This window comes from Microtus ochrogaster, linkage group LG5 (assembly GCF_000317375.1).
Source record: "Microtus ochrogaster isolate Prairie Vole_2 linkage group LG5, MicOch1.0, whole genome shotgun sequence".
Taxonomy (NCBI): Eukaryota; Metazoa; Chordata; class Mammalia; order Rodentia; family Cricetidae; genus Microtus; species Microtus ochrogaster.
In genome coordinates, this window is record NC_022031.1 from 11422991 (window position 1) to 11441763 (window position 18773).

Genomic DNA, 18773 nt, shown 5'->3' on the forward strand with positions numbered 1-18773 from the left:
TCTGAGTGAAAGCGGGCCTGCTCATTCCAAGGTAAGGTCATAAAGAGACGGTGGCCGTGCTAACCAACTGTCAGACTCTGTCTGTCAGCTGTGGAAGCCAGGGCTACACAAAGAAACCTTGTCTTGAAAAACAAAAACAAAACAAAACAAAAAAACCAAGACAACAAAAACCAAAAAAAAAAAAAAAAAAAGAAAAAAATTACACAGCTAAACATTTTCATCTATGAAAGGTTCACATTATGACAGGTATGATTTAAAATATTTTTGTATTATAATTCATAGCATTAATAGAATGAGAATGGCGTGTTTAGTGTAAATGCTGTTTTTGATTAGACAACATTTTACTATACAATGCTTTCTAATTTTAACATTAGGTCTCTTTTTTATTGTCATTGTTTTATTTCCTTGAGACAGGGTCTTGCTTACATAGTCCAGGTTGGTCGTGAACTCATGATCCTCCTGCCATAACCTCTTGAGTTTTGGAACTTTAGACATGCACCACCATATCTGCCTGCTTTTGCTTTTTAAAAATACTCAGTAAGCTGGTCTGTTTCTTATGCTTGGGATGTTTCATACTATGGTAGCAAAGAATTGAAGTTGTTTAAAGTATCAGACCATCCAGTTTTCTATAGTGAGCTGCACTGAAGATGCATTTTATTTTATTTTATCTTGGTTTTTTGAGACATGGTTTCTCTGTAGCTTTGGAGCTTGTCCTGGAACTAGCTCTTGTAGACCAGGCTGGTCTCGAACTCACAGAGATCCGCCTGCCTCTGCCTCCCGAGTGCTGGGATTAAAGGCGTGCGCCACTGCCACCCCTCCGAAGATGCATTTTATAAAGTGCTTTTTTTGCCTGATACTCAGTGAATTACACGGAAGGCAGGTTTTCCCAAACCCGTCAGAACTTTTATCTATTTTGACTCTTCCAAGATAATGATTATTGTTTTGTTTTCTCTTTCCAGATACTCAGAATGGTGTATTCTGGCCAGTCCTTAGCTGTGCAAGTACTGCAGTTTGTTTGCTTAGGTTCTTCTCTTTGCTTGTGCTTTACTGACCATCTATGTAGCTTTCTTTAAGAAACCATCTTTAACCATAGTATTCATGATAAGGCATTATACCATCTTATTGTACCCGCTAACGTTATGGATTGGAAAGAGTCTTGTTTTGTACAGTAAACCTCATCTAAGTTAGTAGATGAGGTTGCTCAGTTGGCCTCTTTCCTTATGTATTCTCCATGCACTATTACTGCTTCAGCAGACAGGATGTGCTTGCGTGTTTCATGCTTAGATCTTGAATTTTTTTGGCTTTGATAAATGGGAGATGAAATAAAAACTAAACAAGCTAAATGTGTCTGTAGATGAGGTAAAGGAAAACAGGATAAAATAATTGACTCTCACACTGAGAAGACATTCTAAAGCTGCAGTAATATGTGCACTGTAGTAACCATAGCATGCCTTTAAAATCTTAACCTGATGGGGTCTTAGGAGGTAAGCATACCCTTTCCTTCTCTTTCGTCCTTCTGTTTGTATTTATTATTTTTATCGTGACAGGGTCTCCCTATGTTGCTCAGCCTGGTTCTAAAGTCCTGGGCTCAAGAGATGTCCCCACTTCAGTCTTGCACTTAGTGAGGACTGCAGGCCACGCCCCTAGCAGCAGGATAGATTGCACACTTTTATTTTACAGGAGGAGCAGAGGTTTAACGAGTTTAAGACTATGACCTTGAAGGTTAGGAAAGAATTTCTTAGGACACAACAAGCACAAACCATAATAGGAAAAGATTGCTAGCTCTAGGATATAATCAATAAGAACCAGCAGAGGCCTTTCATGGTAACTGTAACATAAAATGGTTAGCTTTACTAGTGACGTAGGGACACACAAAATGTCTAGACACTAGTGGGATGGCATTAGGTAAACACCAAATTATAAATGAAGTTAAGATATATGACTGTATTCCACACTTCAGGTTTGCAGCATAGGAAGAGGATTTGGTACAGTCATTCTGAGAGTGATGAACATAGCTACAGAATGTCTCAGTAGATGGTGGATAGAATCTTACTACAGTAGCACCATGGAAATTCTATATTTGTTAAAACATAACATGGAAATTCGTGCCAGTTAAAATCCCAACATACCAAAGAGTGAAGACAATATTTGAAAAAAAATATTTATTATAATGCTGTCAACGTGAATGAAAAACCAAATATATGGAGACTACTTTCTTATGACTGCAGATATATTTGCAAATGTATTTAACAATCACCTGGAAGAGTACATTCTAAATTCATTTTGGTAATTTTTGGAGAAGATTAAAGGAACCCTATGAAAATTAAGTATTGTTAGTAATTTTTTTAAAGAAAATGTTTATAATTATAAAATAGTGTTCAAAACAAATGTAGAAAATGTTAATAGTTTTAGTGGTGGGTTTAATTTTATTTTCCTACCTCTTTTTGTTCTTTTTGACACAACATTGACTGTTTGACAAAGGTAGACAGATATTGGGCTAGGGCTATTGCGTAGTTTGAAGAGGGTTCACCTACCATGCAAAGCCTTGGGTTCAGTTCCCACATGAGACTGGATGTGGTGCTCATGCATAGGATCCCAGCACTGGGCATCCTTGTCTACATAGTGAGTTTGAGTTCAGACAAAATGTACTTTTGTGGTAATAAGAATCAAGAAACTTACCTGATGATGGTAAAAGTTTTTTGAGAGAAAAAGAAAAGTTATAATAATATATTAAAAGCTATTTCATAATCTTTAAGTATTATGGTGGTATTATATGTACATAGAGAATAACTTAGGTAAGAAAAAAATAAACCTTTGTTTATTGTTGAAGATTTGCTACATTCTACTGCATGCTATGGAAGACATTACACGATATAAAGTTTTAAATACAAATTCATGAAAATAATTTAGCAGTCTGACTTTAGTCTAAAAAAGTCAATGCTAGTTTTTCTTCCCTTTTTAAAAGTCATTCTTGACAAACACTTTATAGCCTTTTTATTTGCAGCTTCTCTCCACGATAAAATGGCAAACCCCAAAGAGAAAACTCCAATGTGTCTGGTAAATGAGTTAGCCCGTTTCCATAGCATCCAACCCCAGTATAAGCTTCTGAGTGAAAGCGGGCCTGCTCATTCCAAGGTAAGGTCATAAAGAGACGGTGGCCGTGCTAACCAACTGTCAGACTCTGTCTGTCAGCTGTGGACTGTGCTCTATTTGGGGGTGTGTGTGGATGGCCTGAAGACACTTAAGTCTTAAGCAAGTTGTAATGTGTTGTGTTTTGTAAAGCTCTCAGATGTAGTACCTCACAAGAAAACCTGGAAGCCATAAGATTTTTAACATTTTGTAATTGAAGGTTCTCAGTTATAGAAATGTTAAGTGCTTTGCTTAAGAGCTCACACCAGCACTTAAGCATGGAGCACAGTGTTCTTCTTCCTGGTAAACCAGGCTGCTACAAGGAGGATGGACAGAGTGGGTATTGCAGTGCTTAAATATTGGTACATCTTTTCTGATGTCATGCTTAACTTTAAGGTTCGTAGCTATAAAGAAACTGTAAGTTGTATGTACCAGTATTATTATTATCTTTGCTTTGCTTACAGTGATGTCCTTTTAAAACAAAGGCAGCTTATATTTGTAGCTACAAGTGCATATATTTCACATATAAAACAAATCTACAACTAGTGCATCCATATTTGAGCTCTATTCTTTTGGAAAACATTTCAGTTGTTCAGTTTTCCCTGACACATTTTAAATATTGGGTATTTTGATAGCCATAGACTTGTACATAATATGGAAACAGTTGGCTCTAAAAGAGTTGGTTATTCTTTAAAACAAGTGGCAGTGGGTTATTTGGATGTTTTCTGTCTTCTACAAGCCAAGGAAAATAGGCGAAACTGCAGTCTGTTGGGTTTGTTTGCTTTTCTGGAGGTGTTGCGGACAATGCTGGAATTCCATCATGTCTTGTTCTGTGTTAGCAGAGAAGGTAGTTGTGTTCCTCTCCTGTCTGCCCAGCCATACAGCCCAACTCTTTCTACGCATGCTGTTCTTAGTCGTGCCAGACTGTTTGCATTCCTTAGAATAGTTCATGGGATTTTCACGTCTCTTTACTTTTTCCTAAGTGACAACATTAAAGTCTTTCTGCCTTCATTTTTTTCTTCTCCTGTCTCTGTCTGTAGGTAGAGACTGCTCTTTTGTTTCCTGACTGCTCAGACCTGAATAATCACACAGAAACTATATTAATTACAACACTGTTTGGCCAATAGCTTAGGCATATTTCTAGCTAGCAGTTCCATCTTAAATTAACCCATTTCTATTAATCTGTGTATTGCCACAAGGGTGTGGCCTGCCAGTAAGGTTCTGGCTGATGGCTGGTGACCTTCACTTTTGGCAGCGATGTGGAGTCTCCCTGACTCTACTTTCTCTCTATATCTCTGTTTGGATTTCCTGCCTGGTTTTACTCGACTAAGCCATTGGCTGAAAGAGCTTCTTTAATAACTAATGGCAATAAAACATATTCATAACATACAGAGTAGAATCCCAAATCATCTGTTTGGCTGTCTGTCTTTTGCCAGCTTCAATTTCCCTGCCTTTTGCTTCTTCCCCTTCTCTGTCAACAGTTTCTTCTTCCAGTGGTTCTTTCCCCATCAACATAAGGCATGTTTTAGACAGTTTTTCTGTCTTAGATAACCTGACAGCATGTCTCCCTGTATGTGTCTTTTCTTTCCTGCACGGCAGGACTCCAGGAGAAATCCACACTGGCTGTTTGTAGTGCCCTCCTAGTCACTTTTGTCCCTACCACCTCCGCCAGTCAGAACCAGTAGCAGCTTCCCTGTCAGCACCTGAGTACTCCCCAGATTTGCCTTCCTCTCAGCTGTACTTGGGACCGGGGAGTGTGTGCACCTCCTTGTTGGAAATGCTCTTCTTTTGGCTTTCAGGACATGGTACCCTCTGCTTTTTCTATTGTTCTTCTACCACGTGTGTGTGTTAGTTTTTGTTTATTTGTTTGTGTGTTTGTTTGTTGAGGTGTCTTGCTGTATTCTAGTCCAGGCTGGCTCAGATCATTGTCCTCATGCCTCACCCTCCTGAGGGCAGGTTGGTACGCTTATACCATCATTCCTGGCTACATTTTTATCTCAGATCCCATAGAACTTTCCAGTTTGTATAGCCACATTTGCAATCCTGGTCTCTTCTCTCCTTGCTTTGTGCCTTTGGATGACATAATTATGCTGTCAGCTTTCACACCCAGGACAAATGACTGAGGTGCTGTGGAACACATGAAAGCAGATCTGACCACCAGATTCTCCCAGCATCCTCAGTCCCTACCTGTTATAGGGCCATCCTGACTGGCATACCTCACTTTCCACCCTAAATTCTCCATCCCAGGAGCTAGGTTGACATACCTCCAACTGCCCTTTCCTAAATAATCCAACTTTTTGGATTATATTATATTACCTGGCTTTTTCTTTTACTTTCTCTTTTGGGCCACCTGTCTGCTGTACCCAGTTCCCCTCTGTGGTGGTTTGCAAGAAAATGGCCCCCAAAGGGAGTAGCACTATTAGGAGGTGTGGCCTTATTGGAGTAGGTGTGATGTTCTTGGAGGAAGTGTGTCTCTGTGGAGGTGGGCTTTGAGGTTTCATATATGTTCAAGCCATGCCTAGTATCTCAATTCATTTCCTGTTGTCTTTGGATCAAGATGTAGAATTCTCAGCTCCCTCTTGGGAAACATGTTTGCCTGCACACTACCATGCCTTGCCATGATGATAATGGACTAAACCTCTGAATCTGTGAGTGAGCCATCTCAATTAAATGTTTTCCTTTATAAGAGTTGCCATGGTCATGGTGTCTCTTCACAATAGAAACCCTAACTAAAACATTGTCTTTTCCCCTTTTCCTTGCTCTCCCCGTCTCCTCACATGGGTCAGGGTCATGTTCTCTTTGGACTCTCCCAGATGCCCCTGCCTCTGACAATGCTCTCCTGTGTATCTCTAATAACCTTTTATTTAGAATTCAGTCTCTAGTTCAGAGAGTCTTCCTTGTACTTTGGAATTGTGTGTCTGATTGGCGGTTAGTTATTTCTACCTAAATGACTACAAGGATTTTTAAACTAAAGGCATCCAAAATAAATGACTGATCTTGGTCTTGTGCTTCCCCTTTATTTTTTTCAGTAGTGCTTTGTGCTTTTAGATATTTTATTGTTTTTTCTCTTCTAGCTAGAATGATCTCTGAGGATAGAACTTTATTTTGATTTCATTATTGCTCTTTCCAGTGCCTGGAATGGTACATGCAGTCAGTACTCAGTATTTGTTAAATGAGTGAGTGCATGAACAAGTTCATGAACAATTGACTTAGTTCTTTGTTCAGATATAAACGAGCTAGCTTTTCTCAAAGGCAAAATGGGGATGGGCTAGTAAAGGTTTTTTCTTGTGACACCTTTTTTTTTTTAAATAAAAAAATATTTGTTCATTTTACATACTAATCTCAGTTCCCACTCCCTTCCCTCCTCCCATTTTCTCTACTTTCTCCTCCATCCCCACCGACTCCCCAGCAAGGGTAAGGCACATTGCTCCTTGGAAGGACCAAGGCCCTCCCCACTATATCCAGGCTGAGCAAGGTATCCATCCAAAGAACATGGGTTTCATATAGCCAGTACAAGCATCAGGGACAAACCTGGTGCCACTGCCAGGGGTCCTGCAGTCTGCCTCCAGCCATACAACTGTTACCCACATTCAAAGGGTCTTGTTTGGTCCTATGCTGGTTCCTTTCTTGTCCTGCGGGGCTTGGTGAGCTCCCATTAGTTCAGGTAAACTGTTTCAGTGTGTGTCCCTATCATGGTCTTGACTTCTTTGCTCATATTTTTTTCCTTTCAAAAAACATTGAAATTTTATTATTTTTAATTTTAACTCTTGATAATATACACTTTCATCATGGTAGAGACTGCTATTCAAGTTGTAGCTATTTTTTGCTTTATTGAGAATTTAGAGCAGATACCTTGAAAAGCTGACTCAAGGTCATAACACTGGGTATAGGAAAAACAAGAAATGAGATTTGTGGTTCAATATAAGGTCTAACAACATTAAACTCAGTTAAACTTTAAGTAAAGTAATCTAGCAGTACTCTTCTTTGAAAACCTTTTCAGGTAGATTTTTTTGCAAAATATATGAAATGTTTAAAACTTGGAAATCTGAGGGAAAAAATGTTCCCCAAGAAACCAAAACATTGTTCTTACCTAGTTTGTGTATCTTCTGATGACCTCAAGTTAAGCTATTGAGGTGAACCCATATTCACTTATTTTTGAGAATTAACATAGGACAGAAGACCAAAACTGAAATGATAGTAGTTGCACTTCTTTGCTCATATTTTCGTTCCTCCCACTCTTCAACTGAATTTTGGTAGCTCAGCCCAATGCTCCACTGTGGGTCTCTGTCCTTGTGTCCATCAGCTTCTGGATGACAGTTCTATGGTGACATTTTAATACAGTCATCAATCCTACTACAGGACAAGGCCAGTTTGGGCATCATCTCTGTTATTACTTAGGGTCTTAGCTGGGGTCATCCTTGTGGATTCCTGGGAATTTCTCTAGTGACAGGTTACTTGCTAGCCTCATAATGGCTCCCCCAATCAAAGTATCTTTTTTCTTGTTCTCCATCTCTGTCCTTTCCCCATCTTGACTATCCCATTTCTTCAAACACTTCTCCCTCCATCCCTTCTCCCCTTCATCTCCTCTTCCACCCTCCCTTCTCCCCCTACTCCCATGCTCCCAATTTTGTCAGGAGATCTTATCTGTTTTTCCCCTTCTCAGGGGGATCTATATATGTTTCTCCTAGGGTTCACTTTGTTGCTTAGCTTCTCTAGGGTTGTGAACTATATAGGCTCATTATCATTTGCTTTACAGCTAGTGTCCACCTATGAATGATTACATACCATGTTTATCTTTCTGTGTCTGGGTTACCTCACTTAGGATGGTTTTTCCTATTTCCATCCATTTGCATGTAAATTTCAAGATGTCTTTGTTTTTTAACTCTGAGTAGTGCTCCATTGTGTAAATGTACTACATTTTCTTTATCCATTCTTTCGTTGAGGGGTATCTAGGTTATTTCCAGGTTCTAGCTATTACAAATTATGCTGCTATAACCATAGTTGAACAAATGTCCTTTTAGTATGGTTGAGCATCCTTTGTGCATATGCCCAAGAGTGGTATTGCTGGGTCTTTCTGTAGGTTGATCCCAATTTTCTGAGAAACTGCCATACTGATTTCCAGAGTGGTTGTACAAGTTTGCATTCCCACCAGCAATGGAGGCCTGTTCCCCATACTCCACATCCTCTCCAGCATAAGCTATCATTGGTGTTTTTGTTCTTAGCCATTCTGACAGTTAAAAAATGGAATCTCAGAGTCATTTTGATTTGCATTTCCCTGATGGCTAAGGATGTTGAACATTTCTGTAAGTGTCTTTCAGCCATTTGAAATTCTTCTGTTGAGAATTCTCTGTTTAGATCTGTACTCATTTTTCAATTGGATTATTTGATATTTTGATGTCTAGTTTCTTGAGTTCTTTATATATTTTGGAGATCAGTCCTCTATCTGATATGGGGTTGGTGAAGGTCTTTTCCAATTCAGTAGGCTGCCTTTTTGTCTTACTGATGGTGTCCTTTGCTTTACAGAAGCTTCTCAATTTCAGGAGGTCCCATTTATTTATTGTTGTTCTCAGTGTCTGTGCTACTGGGGTTATATTTAGGAAGTGATCTCCTTTGCTCATGCATTGAAAGTTACTTTCCACTTTATTGTCTATCAGGTTTAGTGTGGTTGGATTTATATTGAGGTCTTTAGTCCATTTGGACTCAAGATTTGTGCCTGGGGATAGATGTGGATCTACTTTCATTCTTCTACATGTTGACATCCAGTTATGCTAGCACCATTTGTTGAAGATGCTTTCTTTTTTCTGTTTTATAATTTTAGCTTCTTTGTCAAAAATCATGTGTTCATAGGTGTGCAGATTAATATCCGAGTCTTCAATTCGATTCCATTGGTCAACCTGCCTATTTTTATGCCAATACCAAGCTGTTTTCATTACTGTAGCTCTGTAATAGAGCTTGATGTCAGGGATGGTAATACCTCTGGAAGTTCCTTTATTGTACAGGATTGTTTTGGCTATCCTGGATTTTTTGTTTTTCCATATGAAGTTGAATATTGTTCTTTCAAGGTCTGTGAAGAATTGTGTTGGGATTTTGATGGGGATTGCATTGAATGTATAGATTACTTTTGGTAGGATTGCCATTTTTATTATGTTGACCCTACCTATCCAAAAACATGGGAGATCTTTCTATTTTCTATCACTGATATGGAAAGTCCTTCTGTATATATGTTGCTTTTATTGGTTAATGAATACGGAAGGTGCTTTGGCCTGTGATAGGGTAGAGTAGAGCTAAGCAGAAAACCTAAACTAAATGCTGGGAGAAAGAACATGGAGTCAGTGAGAAGCCATGTGGCCCCCTAGAAGAAACATACATGCCAGTAAACCATGAACCTCATGATAAAATATAAAATAATAGAAATGAGTTAACTTAAGATATAAGAGCTAGCTAGCAATACGCTTAAGTAATTGGCCTAGCAGTGATTTAAATAATATAGTTTCTGAGTGATTATTTAATGGTCTGGTAAGCTGGGAACGAATGAGCGACCTCTGCCTACATGGTATCTTCTTCAATTTTTTTCTTCAAAAACTTAAAGTTCTTATTGAGCAGGTCTTTCACTTATTTGGTTAGTGTTACCCCAAGATATTTTATGTTATTTGTGGTTTTGTGAAGGGTGATGTTTCTCTGATTTCTTTCTCAGTTTCTTTATCATTTGTGTATAGGAGGACTACTGATTTTTTTGAGTTGATCTTGTATCCTGCCATATTACTGAAGGTATTTATCAGCTGTAGGAGTTCCCTGATAGAGTTTTGGGGAACACTTACGTATACTAACATATCATCTGCAAATAGCGAAAGTTTGACTTCTTCATTTCCAATTTGTATCCACTTAATCTCCTTTTGTTGTCTTATTGCTGTAGCCAAAACTTCAAGAACTATGTTGAATTGATATGGAGAGAGTAGACAACCTTGTCTTATTCCTGATTTTAGTGGAATTGCTTTGAGTTTCTCTGCATTTAATTTGATGGTGGCTGTCGGCTTGCTGTATATTGCTTTTATTATGTTTAAATATGTTGTATCATGAAGGGGTGCTGGGTTTTGTTGAATGCCTTTTCAGAATGTAATGAGATGATCATTTTTTTTTAGTTTATTTATATGGTGAATTACATTGATAGATTTTCATATGTTGAACCATCCCTGCATCTCCGGGATGAAGCTGACTTGATCATGGTGGATTATTTTTTTGATACATTCTTGGATTCAGTTTATCAGTATTTTATTGAGTATTTTTGCATCAATGTTCATAAGGGAGATTGGTCTGTAATTCTCTTTCTTAGTTGAATATTTGTGTTGTTTCAGTGTCAGGGTAATTGTAGTCTCATAAAAAGAGTTTGGCAATGTTCCTTCTATTTCTATTGTGTGAAACACTTTGAGGAGTATAGGTATTAGATCTTCTTTGAAGTTCTGGTGGAATTCTGCACTGAAACCATTGACCCTGTGGGCTTTTTTTAATTGGGTTTTTTGGGTTTTTTTTGATGACTACTTCTATTTCCTTGAAGGTTATAGCACTATTTAAATTGTTCACCTGGTCTTGATTTAATTTTGGTATATGATACCAATCCAGAAAATTGCCCATTTCTTTTACATTTTCCAATTTTTGTGGAGTACAGGTTTTTGTAGTATGGCCTAATGATTCTCTGGATTTCCTCATTGTCTGTTGTTATGTTCCCCTTTCATTTCTGATTGTGTTAATTTGGATGTTTTTTCTCTGCCTTTGATTAGTTTGAATGAGTTTGATTAGTTTGTCTATCTTTTTGATTTTCTCAAAGAACCAGCTGTTTCATTGATTCTTTGTATTGTTTTCTTTGTTTCTATTTTAGTGATTTTAGTCCTCAATTTGATTATTTCCTGTTGTCTATTCCTCCTGGGTGAGTCTGCTTCTTTCTGTTCTAGAGCTTTCAGGTGTGCTGTTAAGTCACTAGTGTGAGATTTCTCCACTTTCTTTGTTTAGGCACTGAGTGCTATGAATTCCCTCTTAGCTCTGCTTTCATAGGTTTGGGTATGTTGTGCCTTCATTTTCATTGAATTCTAGCAAGTCTTTAATTTCTTTTTTTATTTCATTCTTGATCCAGGGGTGGTTCAATAGTTCACTTTTCAATTTCTATGAGTTTGTAGGCTTTTTGAGAGTAGTGTTGTTGATAAATTCTAACTTTAAACTGTGGTGATCTGATAAGATACAGGGGGTTATTCCTATTTTTTTGTATCTATTGAGGTTTGCTTTGTTACCGAGTATGTGGTCAATTTTAGAGAAGGTTCCATAAAGTGTTAAGAAGAAGGGGTATTCTTTTGTGTCTGGGTGGAATGTTCTGTAGATGTTAAATCCATTTGAGTCATGACATCTCTTAGTTCTCTTATTTCTTTGTCAAGTTTCTGTCTAGTTGACCTGTCCATTGGGGAAAGTGGGATTTTGAAAGATTTTGAAGTCTCCTTCTATTAGTGTCTGTGGTTTGTAAAGTTTCTTTTACATATGTGGGTGCCCTTGTATTTGGGGCATAGATATTGAGGATTGAGACTTTATCTTGATGGATTGTTCCTGTTGTGCGTATATAGTGTCCATCTCGATCTCTTCTGATTGATTTTAGTTTGAAGTCTACTTTGTTAGATATTAGGATAGCCACACCTGCTTCTTTCTTAGGTCCATTTGATTAAAGTCTTTTTCCAACTCTTTACTCTGAGGTAATGTCTGTCTTTGAGTTTGAGATGTGTTTCTTGTATGTAGCAGAAGGATGGATCCTGTTTTCATATCCATTATTTTAGCCTGTGTCTTTTTATAGGCGAATTGAGTTCATTGATGTTAAGAGATATTAATGACCAGTGATTGTTAATTCCCATTATTTTTCAGTGGTAGTGTTTGTATGTTTTCCTTCTTTGGGTTTTGATGGTGTAAGGTTTTGTGTTGCCTATGTTTTTGTGGCTGCAGTTAGCTTCCTCGGGTTTGAGTTTTCCTTCTAGTACTTTCTGTAGGGCTAAATTTGTGGATAGGTATTGTTTAAATCTGGTTTTGTCATGGAATATTTTTTCTCCATCAATGGTGATTGGAAGTTTTGCTGGGTATAGTTCTGGGCTTGCCTTTGTGGTCTCTTAGTATCTACAGCAATCTTTGCAGGGCCTTCTGGCTTTCATGGTTCCCTTTGAGAAGTCGGGTGCAATTCTGATAGGTCTGCCTTTTTATGTTTTTTCTCTTTGCAGCTCTTATTTTCTTTCTTTATTCTGTATGTTTGTGTTTTAATTATTATATGGTAAGGGGACCTTTTTGTTTTGTTTTGTTTTGTTCCATTCTATTTGGTGTTCTGTCGGCTTCTTGTACCTTCATAGGGATATCCTTCTTAGTTTGGGAAAGTTTTCTTCTATGATTTTGTTGAATATGTTTTTTGTGCCTTTTCACCTAGAGTTTTCCCTCCTTTTATCTGTATTATTCTTTTCATGGTGTCCCAGATTTCCTGGATGTTTTGTGTTAAGAATTTGTTGGACTTAACGTTTTCTTTGACCGATGAATCTATTTCCTCTCTAGTATTTCCAACACCCGAGATCCTGTCTTCCATCTCTTGTACTCTGTTGGGTATGCTTGCATCAGTAGTTCCTGTTCATTTACCCAGATTTTCTGTTTCCAGAATTTCCTAGGTTTGTGTTTTCTTTATTGCCTCTATTTCAATCTTCAGACCTTGAACTGTTTGCTTCACCTGTTTGATTGTTTTTTCTTAGTTTTCTTGGGTTTCATTAAGAGATTTATTGATTTCTTAAAGTGTTTTGTTTATCTTTTCCTCCATTTAAGGGAATTTTTCATTTTCTTTTTAAAGGTCTCCATCATCCTCATAAAATTACATTTAAAATTGTTTTCTTCTGCTTCTTCTGGGTTAGGATGATCAAGTCTTCCTGTTATGTGACCACTGGGTTCTGGTGTTGCCATGTTGCTTTTCAGGTTGTTGTATGTATTCTTGCACTGGTGCCTACCCTTATCTTCCTCCAGATGGTGCAAGAGTGTTTTTACCTTCAGGTCCAGTCCTTGCAGTTGTTTTCTGTGTCTTTGGGAACTGTTCTTGGTCTGCTCTGTACTGTCACCTCTGTGTCTCAGGGAGCTGCTGATGTCTCCCTTAGCCACTTTCTTGGCCCTCTCTCTTGGCCTGCTCTCTTGCTCCTCTCTGTGCGTTCACAGGCTGTGCATCAGAGTTCATCTCTTGATCCTCTCTGTGTCATTGCTGCCTGTTTCAGAGATGGTCTGAGGTTGTGGGGGTTAGGGGGGTTTGGGGGCAGAATGGGACTTGTAGTTTACAGGGTCTATCTATGGAGTGGGCTGTTGGAGTAGTCTACCTGCAGGAGGCTTGCCTGCTAGAGAAGCTGAGGCAGGTCGGGGAGGACCCCAGGGTTTTGCCCCTGTATGGAGGACCTAGAGAGCAGGGTGCCCTGCTGGGTGGGTGATCACGCACTTCTTGGTGCTCTCTGTGTAGTTGCAGCCTTTGTTTCAGAATTCCTCTGAGGTGGCTTGGGAGAGGAGGACAGGAAGGTTTTCGTAATGGGCCAAATGTTAATTTGAAAGGAGTGGATAAATGTAAAGTACTTCCTAGAAATCTAGAATCTAATTTATTCCATAAATAGACTTTAAAATAATGAGCAAATGATTGGGGGTTTAGTGTATTTGACTAGCACATGTAAAACCCTGAGTTTAGTACTTACTGTAACAAGTAAAAACAAAACAAAAATAATAAGGAAAATATTATTTAAGCAACTTTGTTGCTCAGTTTTTTTTTTATTTTTTTTTATTTTTCGAGACAGGGTTTCTCCGTAGCTTTTTGGTTCCTGTCCTGGAACTAGCTCTTGTAGTCCAGGCTGGCCTCAAACTCACAGAGATCAGCCTGCCTCTGCCTCCCGAGTGCTGGGATTAAAGGCGTGCGCCACCACCACCTGGCTTGTTGCTCAGTTTTTTTCATTGCTCAAAGTAATTAAGGAAGACAAACTTAAGGAAAAAAAATATTTGACAATTATTGATCTTTTTCTAATATTTATTAAAATGTTATTTTAAATGTATAATAATAATATATATCTGTTAGTTCATTTATTTGAGGTTGCAGGTTTACTAATTCTATTTCATTAATGGCTTTCCTTGGGCATATTAAAATCTTCTTTTGCTTTTTAAATTTTTTAAATTTATCATTCCTCCTTTCCCTTCCTCTCTCCTTTCTTTCCTCTTTTCCTATGTAGCCTAGGCTGTGTGGGACCCTGTGGTCCTTCTGTCTCACTCTCTGTGTATCTGTTACATGTGTGTGCCACTTCATCCAGCTAACCAGTTATTGATACTCTTAAGCCAAAGAAGTGCTTTAGTTGTGGTTGCTATTTTGGTGGCAAGATTTTTGTTATTTGAACATGGTATTTTAAAATTTAAAAGTTCTGTAGGCTGTAACATGAGGTCCTGCTTGTTGGGGTTTCTGTCCTGCCTGGTTCCCACATCCGGTAGTCCCCCCAAAAAATCACACAGAGGTCTCCATAAGTTATAAAACTGATTGGCCCATTAGCTCAGGCTTCGTATTAGCTCTTATAACGTATATTAACCCATTATCCTTATCTATGTTAGCCACATGGCTCAGTATCTTTTTCAGTGGGGCAGATCGTATCCTACTTCTTCTGTGGTCTGGGCAGGACTGCAGAAAGAGCTTCCTTCTTCCCAAAATACACCTGTTCTCATTTCCCCTCCTCTACTTCCTATCTGCTTGTTTCACCTATACCTCCTGCCTGGCGACTGACCAATCAGCGTTTATTTAAAACATAATTGACAGAATACAGAATTGTCCCATACCAGTAGGCTAAAAGTAAAAACATGGAGCCAGGTGGTGGTGGTGCATTCCTTTAATTCCAGCTCTTGGGAGGCAGAGGCCAGCCTGGTTACAGAATGAGTTTCAGTTCATCCAGGGCTGCACAGAGAAACCCTGACTGGAAATACCAAAAAGAAAAAAAAAGTAAAAACACTGTGAAGTAGAAAATAATTTTTATGTATTCATACACAAATAGAGATCTGCAAAATAAGGCATGTCGGAATAATTCAGCATATCTGTTAAAACAGAATAAAACTGATGCCTTTCCTTTTGTGATTGTGAGAGCTAATTGCCAACTCAAAAAAAATCACTTAGGAGGCAGCCAGCCAGCCAGCAGGCTATGTAGGCACACTTGGAAGAGTGTACTTCCTTTAGGGTAGCCTCTGGCATTCCTGTAAGGGTTTCTGTTGATTCGGTTAACTGAAGTTGGAAGAGCCATCCTCTAGGGCTGGGGTCCTGGACTACTGTGGGTGGGGGTGGGGGCAGCTGAGCACCAGCCTTCTGTGTGCTTCCTGACTTGATAGTCGTTGCCTTCACTTCCTGTTGCCAGGACTTTCCTGCGGTGACACTGTACTGTGAGCCTCAAACCTGTTCTTTCTTATGTTTCTTTTGTCAGTTTTTTTTTTTTTTTACCAACAACAAGAAAAGAAACCCAAATATATTTCATAGAAATAATAAAAGTTTTAACTTTGTTTTTAAGATTTTGGCCTAGGATCGTGGGATCTAGCTTAATGGTAGAGTACTTTTTTTGGCCGGCCAGAGCCCTGGATTTGATCTCTAGCAAATGAATCTCTGTAGCTTTCTGCCCACATTTTTAGTTCTTGTCTGCAGTACAGGTGTCTTCTAGTCATTCACTAAAAGATCTCTACGTCTCTATGAAGCAGTTTGAGTTTAGCAGGAGTAGAAACACTGGTCAGGGTCGTCCTGACTTGTGATGTGTCTTAGGCAGTTAGTTCTTTGCTACTCTGGAGGCTTGTGAATATTAGGTTTTAGTTCAGGGCATGGTTGGTATTATGGCGAGAACATTGCAGGATTCTGATTTCTCCTGTAGTTCTTTTGTTATAGTCTTTCCTTCCTCCTTCCTCAGTGATTCCTGAACCTTGAAAGCAGGCGGCATGATACGGCTGTCCCATTTAGAACCGAGCACTGTATAGTCTTTTCTCTTCGTGTTGAGCACTTGTGGGTCTCTGTATTAATCCCATTTACTTAAAAAAGAATCTTCTTTTTATGTCAGCTGAACAAAATACTCACTATTCATATAAAGGTGAGATCTTAACAGGTAGCTAATTGCTATGTCCACTTAACAGAATAATAGTTAGAGGCTCCTCTGGGGCCTGTGATCTAGCTAGCTATGGGTTTTGGCCCATTTTACCATGCAGGTGTTTTGAATTGTGGAACAGGCTTTAAATCTAATCAGGAAGTGGCTGGTTACTCCCATAACATTTGTGCCACTATTGCACCAGTTGGTTTTCTTGTCAAGGCCGTCATTATTGTAGCTTGTAGGGTTCCAGAGTGTGCTTAGAATCTTCTAGCAGTATGAAATCTACCTACTAGGTATGAACTTTCCAGGTTGCTGCCAGCTTGATTCTTTCATGTTCTTTGACTCAAATATGTGGTGTTTTCAGTAATAGGGTCTCACTGTCAGGCTCTGGAGGGTAGCCAAGAACAATGGCAATAGTCTGTTATATTTGAGGGGCTTATCTATGGACCCCACTGACTAAATTAAGAAGAGATAACCCATACCCGGCACTAGGATTTTTATTGATAGCCTATGGTGTCTGGGAGAGCCATTATCCTCCCATGATAGGACTGCTCCAATTAAAATACTTTTATATATGCATATGCGTGTATTTTAGGGAACTTCTACAGTAGTAGGTTTCTGTATGGCATTTTAGATGTCTTTAGTGTTATCCCTTCTTATACTCTCTCCAATACCCTGCCCTCCCACCCTTTTTCCATTTAGTACTTACTGTTCCAGTCTTCCCATCTCCCCTTCAGATTGCCTTTGTTCTACCCTCTTTCTCTTGAAATGACCCCATAACTCCTTAATACTTTGCAATTTAAACACATATATCTAAGATTAAAAACAATCATCCACATATGAGAGGGAACATCTGTCCTTCTGAATCTTGGTTACCTCACTCAGAATGATTATATCCATCCTGAGGATTTCATTGTTCTATAAAGATGAAAAACCACTCCACTGTGTGCATGCACCATGTTTTTATTGTTCATCATCGATGGACTTCTCGGCAATCTCCGCTCCCTGGGTGCTGTGACTAGAGCAGCAGTGTATATAGGTGAACTGTATTTCTGCAGAAGGATATGAAGTCCTTTGGGAATGTACCCAGAGTGCCATATCCATTTCTAGCTTATTATGGAGCCTCCACACTGATTTAGATAGTGGCTGCACCAGTTTGCACTGCACCAACTGTGTGTAGGGTTTTTTTTTTCTGTTGTTGTTGCTTGTTTTTTGAGACAGGGTTTCCCCATGTAGCAGTCCTAGCTGTCCTGGAACCAGCTATTGTAGACCAGGCTGACCTAAACTCACAGAGATTCACCTGCCTGTCTCCCGAGTGCTGGGATTAATGGCATGCACCAACACTGCCTGGCATCATTTGTATTTCTTCTTTTGAGAGCTCTGGATAGGGCCCAGTTTTCAATTGGGTTGTTTGTTTTCCTGGTTTTAATTCTTTCTCTAAGTTCTTTGGATATTCTGGACACTAACCCTGTGTCAGATATATAGCTGGTAAAGTCTTTACCCCATACAGCAGACTGCCTCTTCACTCAGATAGTGGCGTTCTCTGCTGCACAGAAGCTACTTAGTGTAGTGAGGACCACTCGTCAGTGGGTAGTCTTAATGCCTGTACAGTGAAAGTCTGGTTCAGAAGTTCTTTCCTGTGCCTAGAAGTTGAAGTGTATGTCCTGACTTCTCCTCTAACAGACTTGGGGTATCAGAGTTTTTAATTTTTATTTAAAAAATTTAAAATTTTATGTGTATGAGTGTTTTGCCTGCATGCATGTATGTCTGCATGCCACATATATGCTTGGTGCCCATGGAAGTCAGAATTGGACATTGGATTGTGTGGAAATGGAGTTACAGACAGTTGTGAGCTTCCTTGTAAGTATTGGAATAAAACCTTGGTCCTCTGCTTAACTACTGAGCCATCTCTTCAGCTTAGGACATCAGGTCCTATATTGAGTTCCTTATCAATTGCTGTGCTGATATTTATGGATTCAGCTTATATCAATTAACTTGTTGTTTGGATCTCATTATGGAAAGCCTGATTTTCTTCTGTCATTCACACATCTCTGCCTGTCATTAAAATATATTTTAATGAAAGAAATGATTATCTTTATCAAGAAAGATTTAAACCTAGTCCTGACTCATAGTTTTCTTGGACATTAACTAATAATATGTCAGTTCCCTTCTATGCTAAGTAGAAATTCTTATTTAAATGGTCTTGGTTAGACCCACACCTCAGGATTTTAAGGCTCTGAAAAGTTTCGGTTTTGTAGTCAGAGTTGAGACACTGCCAGAAATGAAGATCTCCAGGTACATGTGGGCTTCCTATTCATTCTTGAGGGAGGTAGGCCTACCTTACCTTTATATGCCTCCCCCTGTTCTGTTGAGTAGTGTATAACCTGAGCTACTTAGGGCAGTGTTAATGAAGAGTGTTTGCCTACACATATGTATGTGTGTCACATGCATGCCTGGTGACCATAGAGGCCAGAAGACCTGGTATCCAAACCTTCAGAAGAGCAGTAAGTGGTGTTCTTATCTGCT

At 39.0% G+C, this 18773-nt stretch overlaps 1 protein-coding gene across 1 annotated transcript in view; it reads left to right on the forward strand.

Moving 5' to 3' along the window:
- Stau2 (staufen double-stranded RNA binding protein 2) overlaps window positions 1-18773 on the forward strand; it is a 300509-nt gene that overhangs the window by 25043 nt on the left and 256693 nt on the right. The window contains exon 2 of the mRNA XM_026786800.1: window positions 3005-3135. Coding sequence (XP_026642601.1) covers window positions 3022-3135 — 114 coding nt within the window. The 5' untranslated portion in view covers window positions 3005-3021. The remainder of the gene's footprint in view (window positions 1-3004; window positions 3136-18773) is intronic.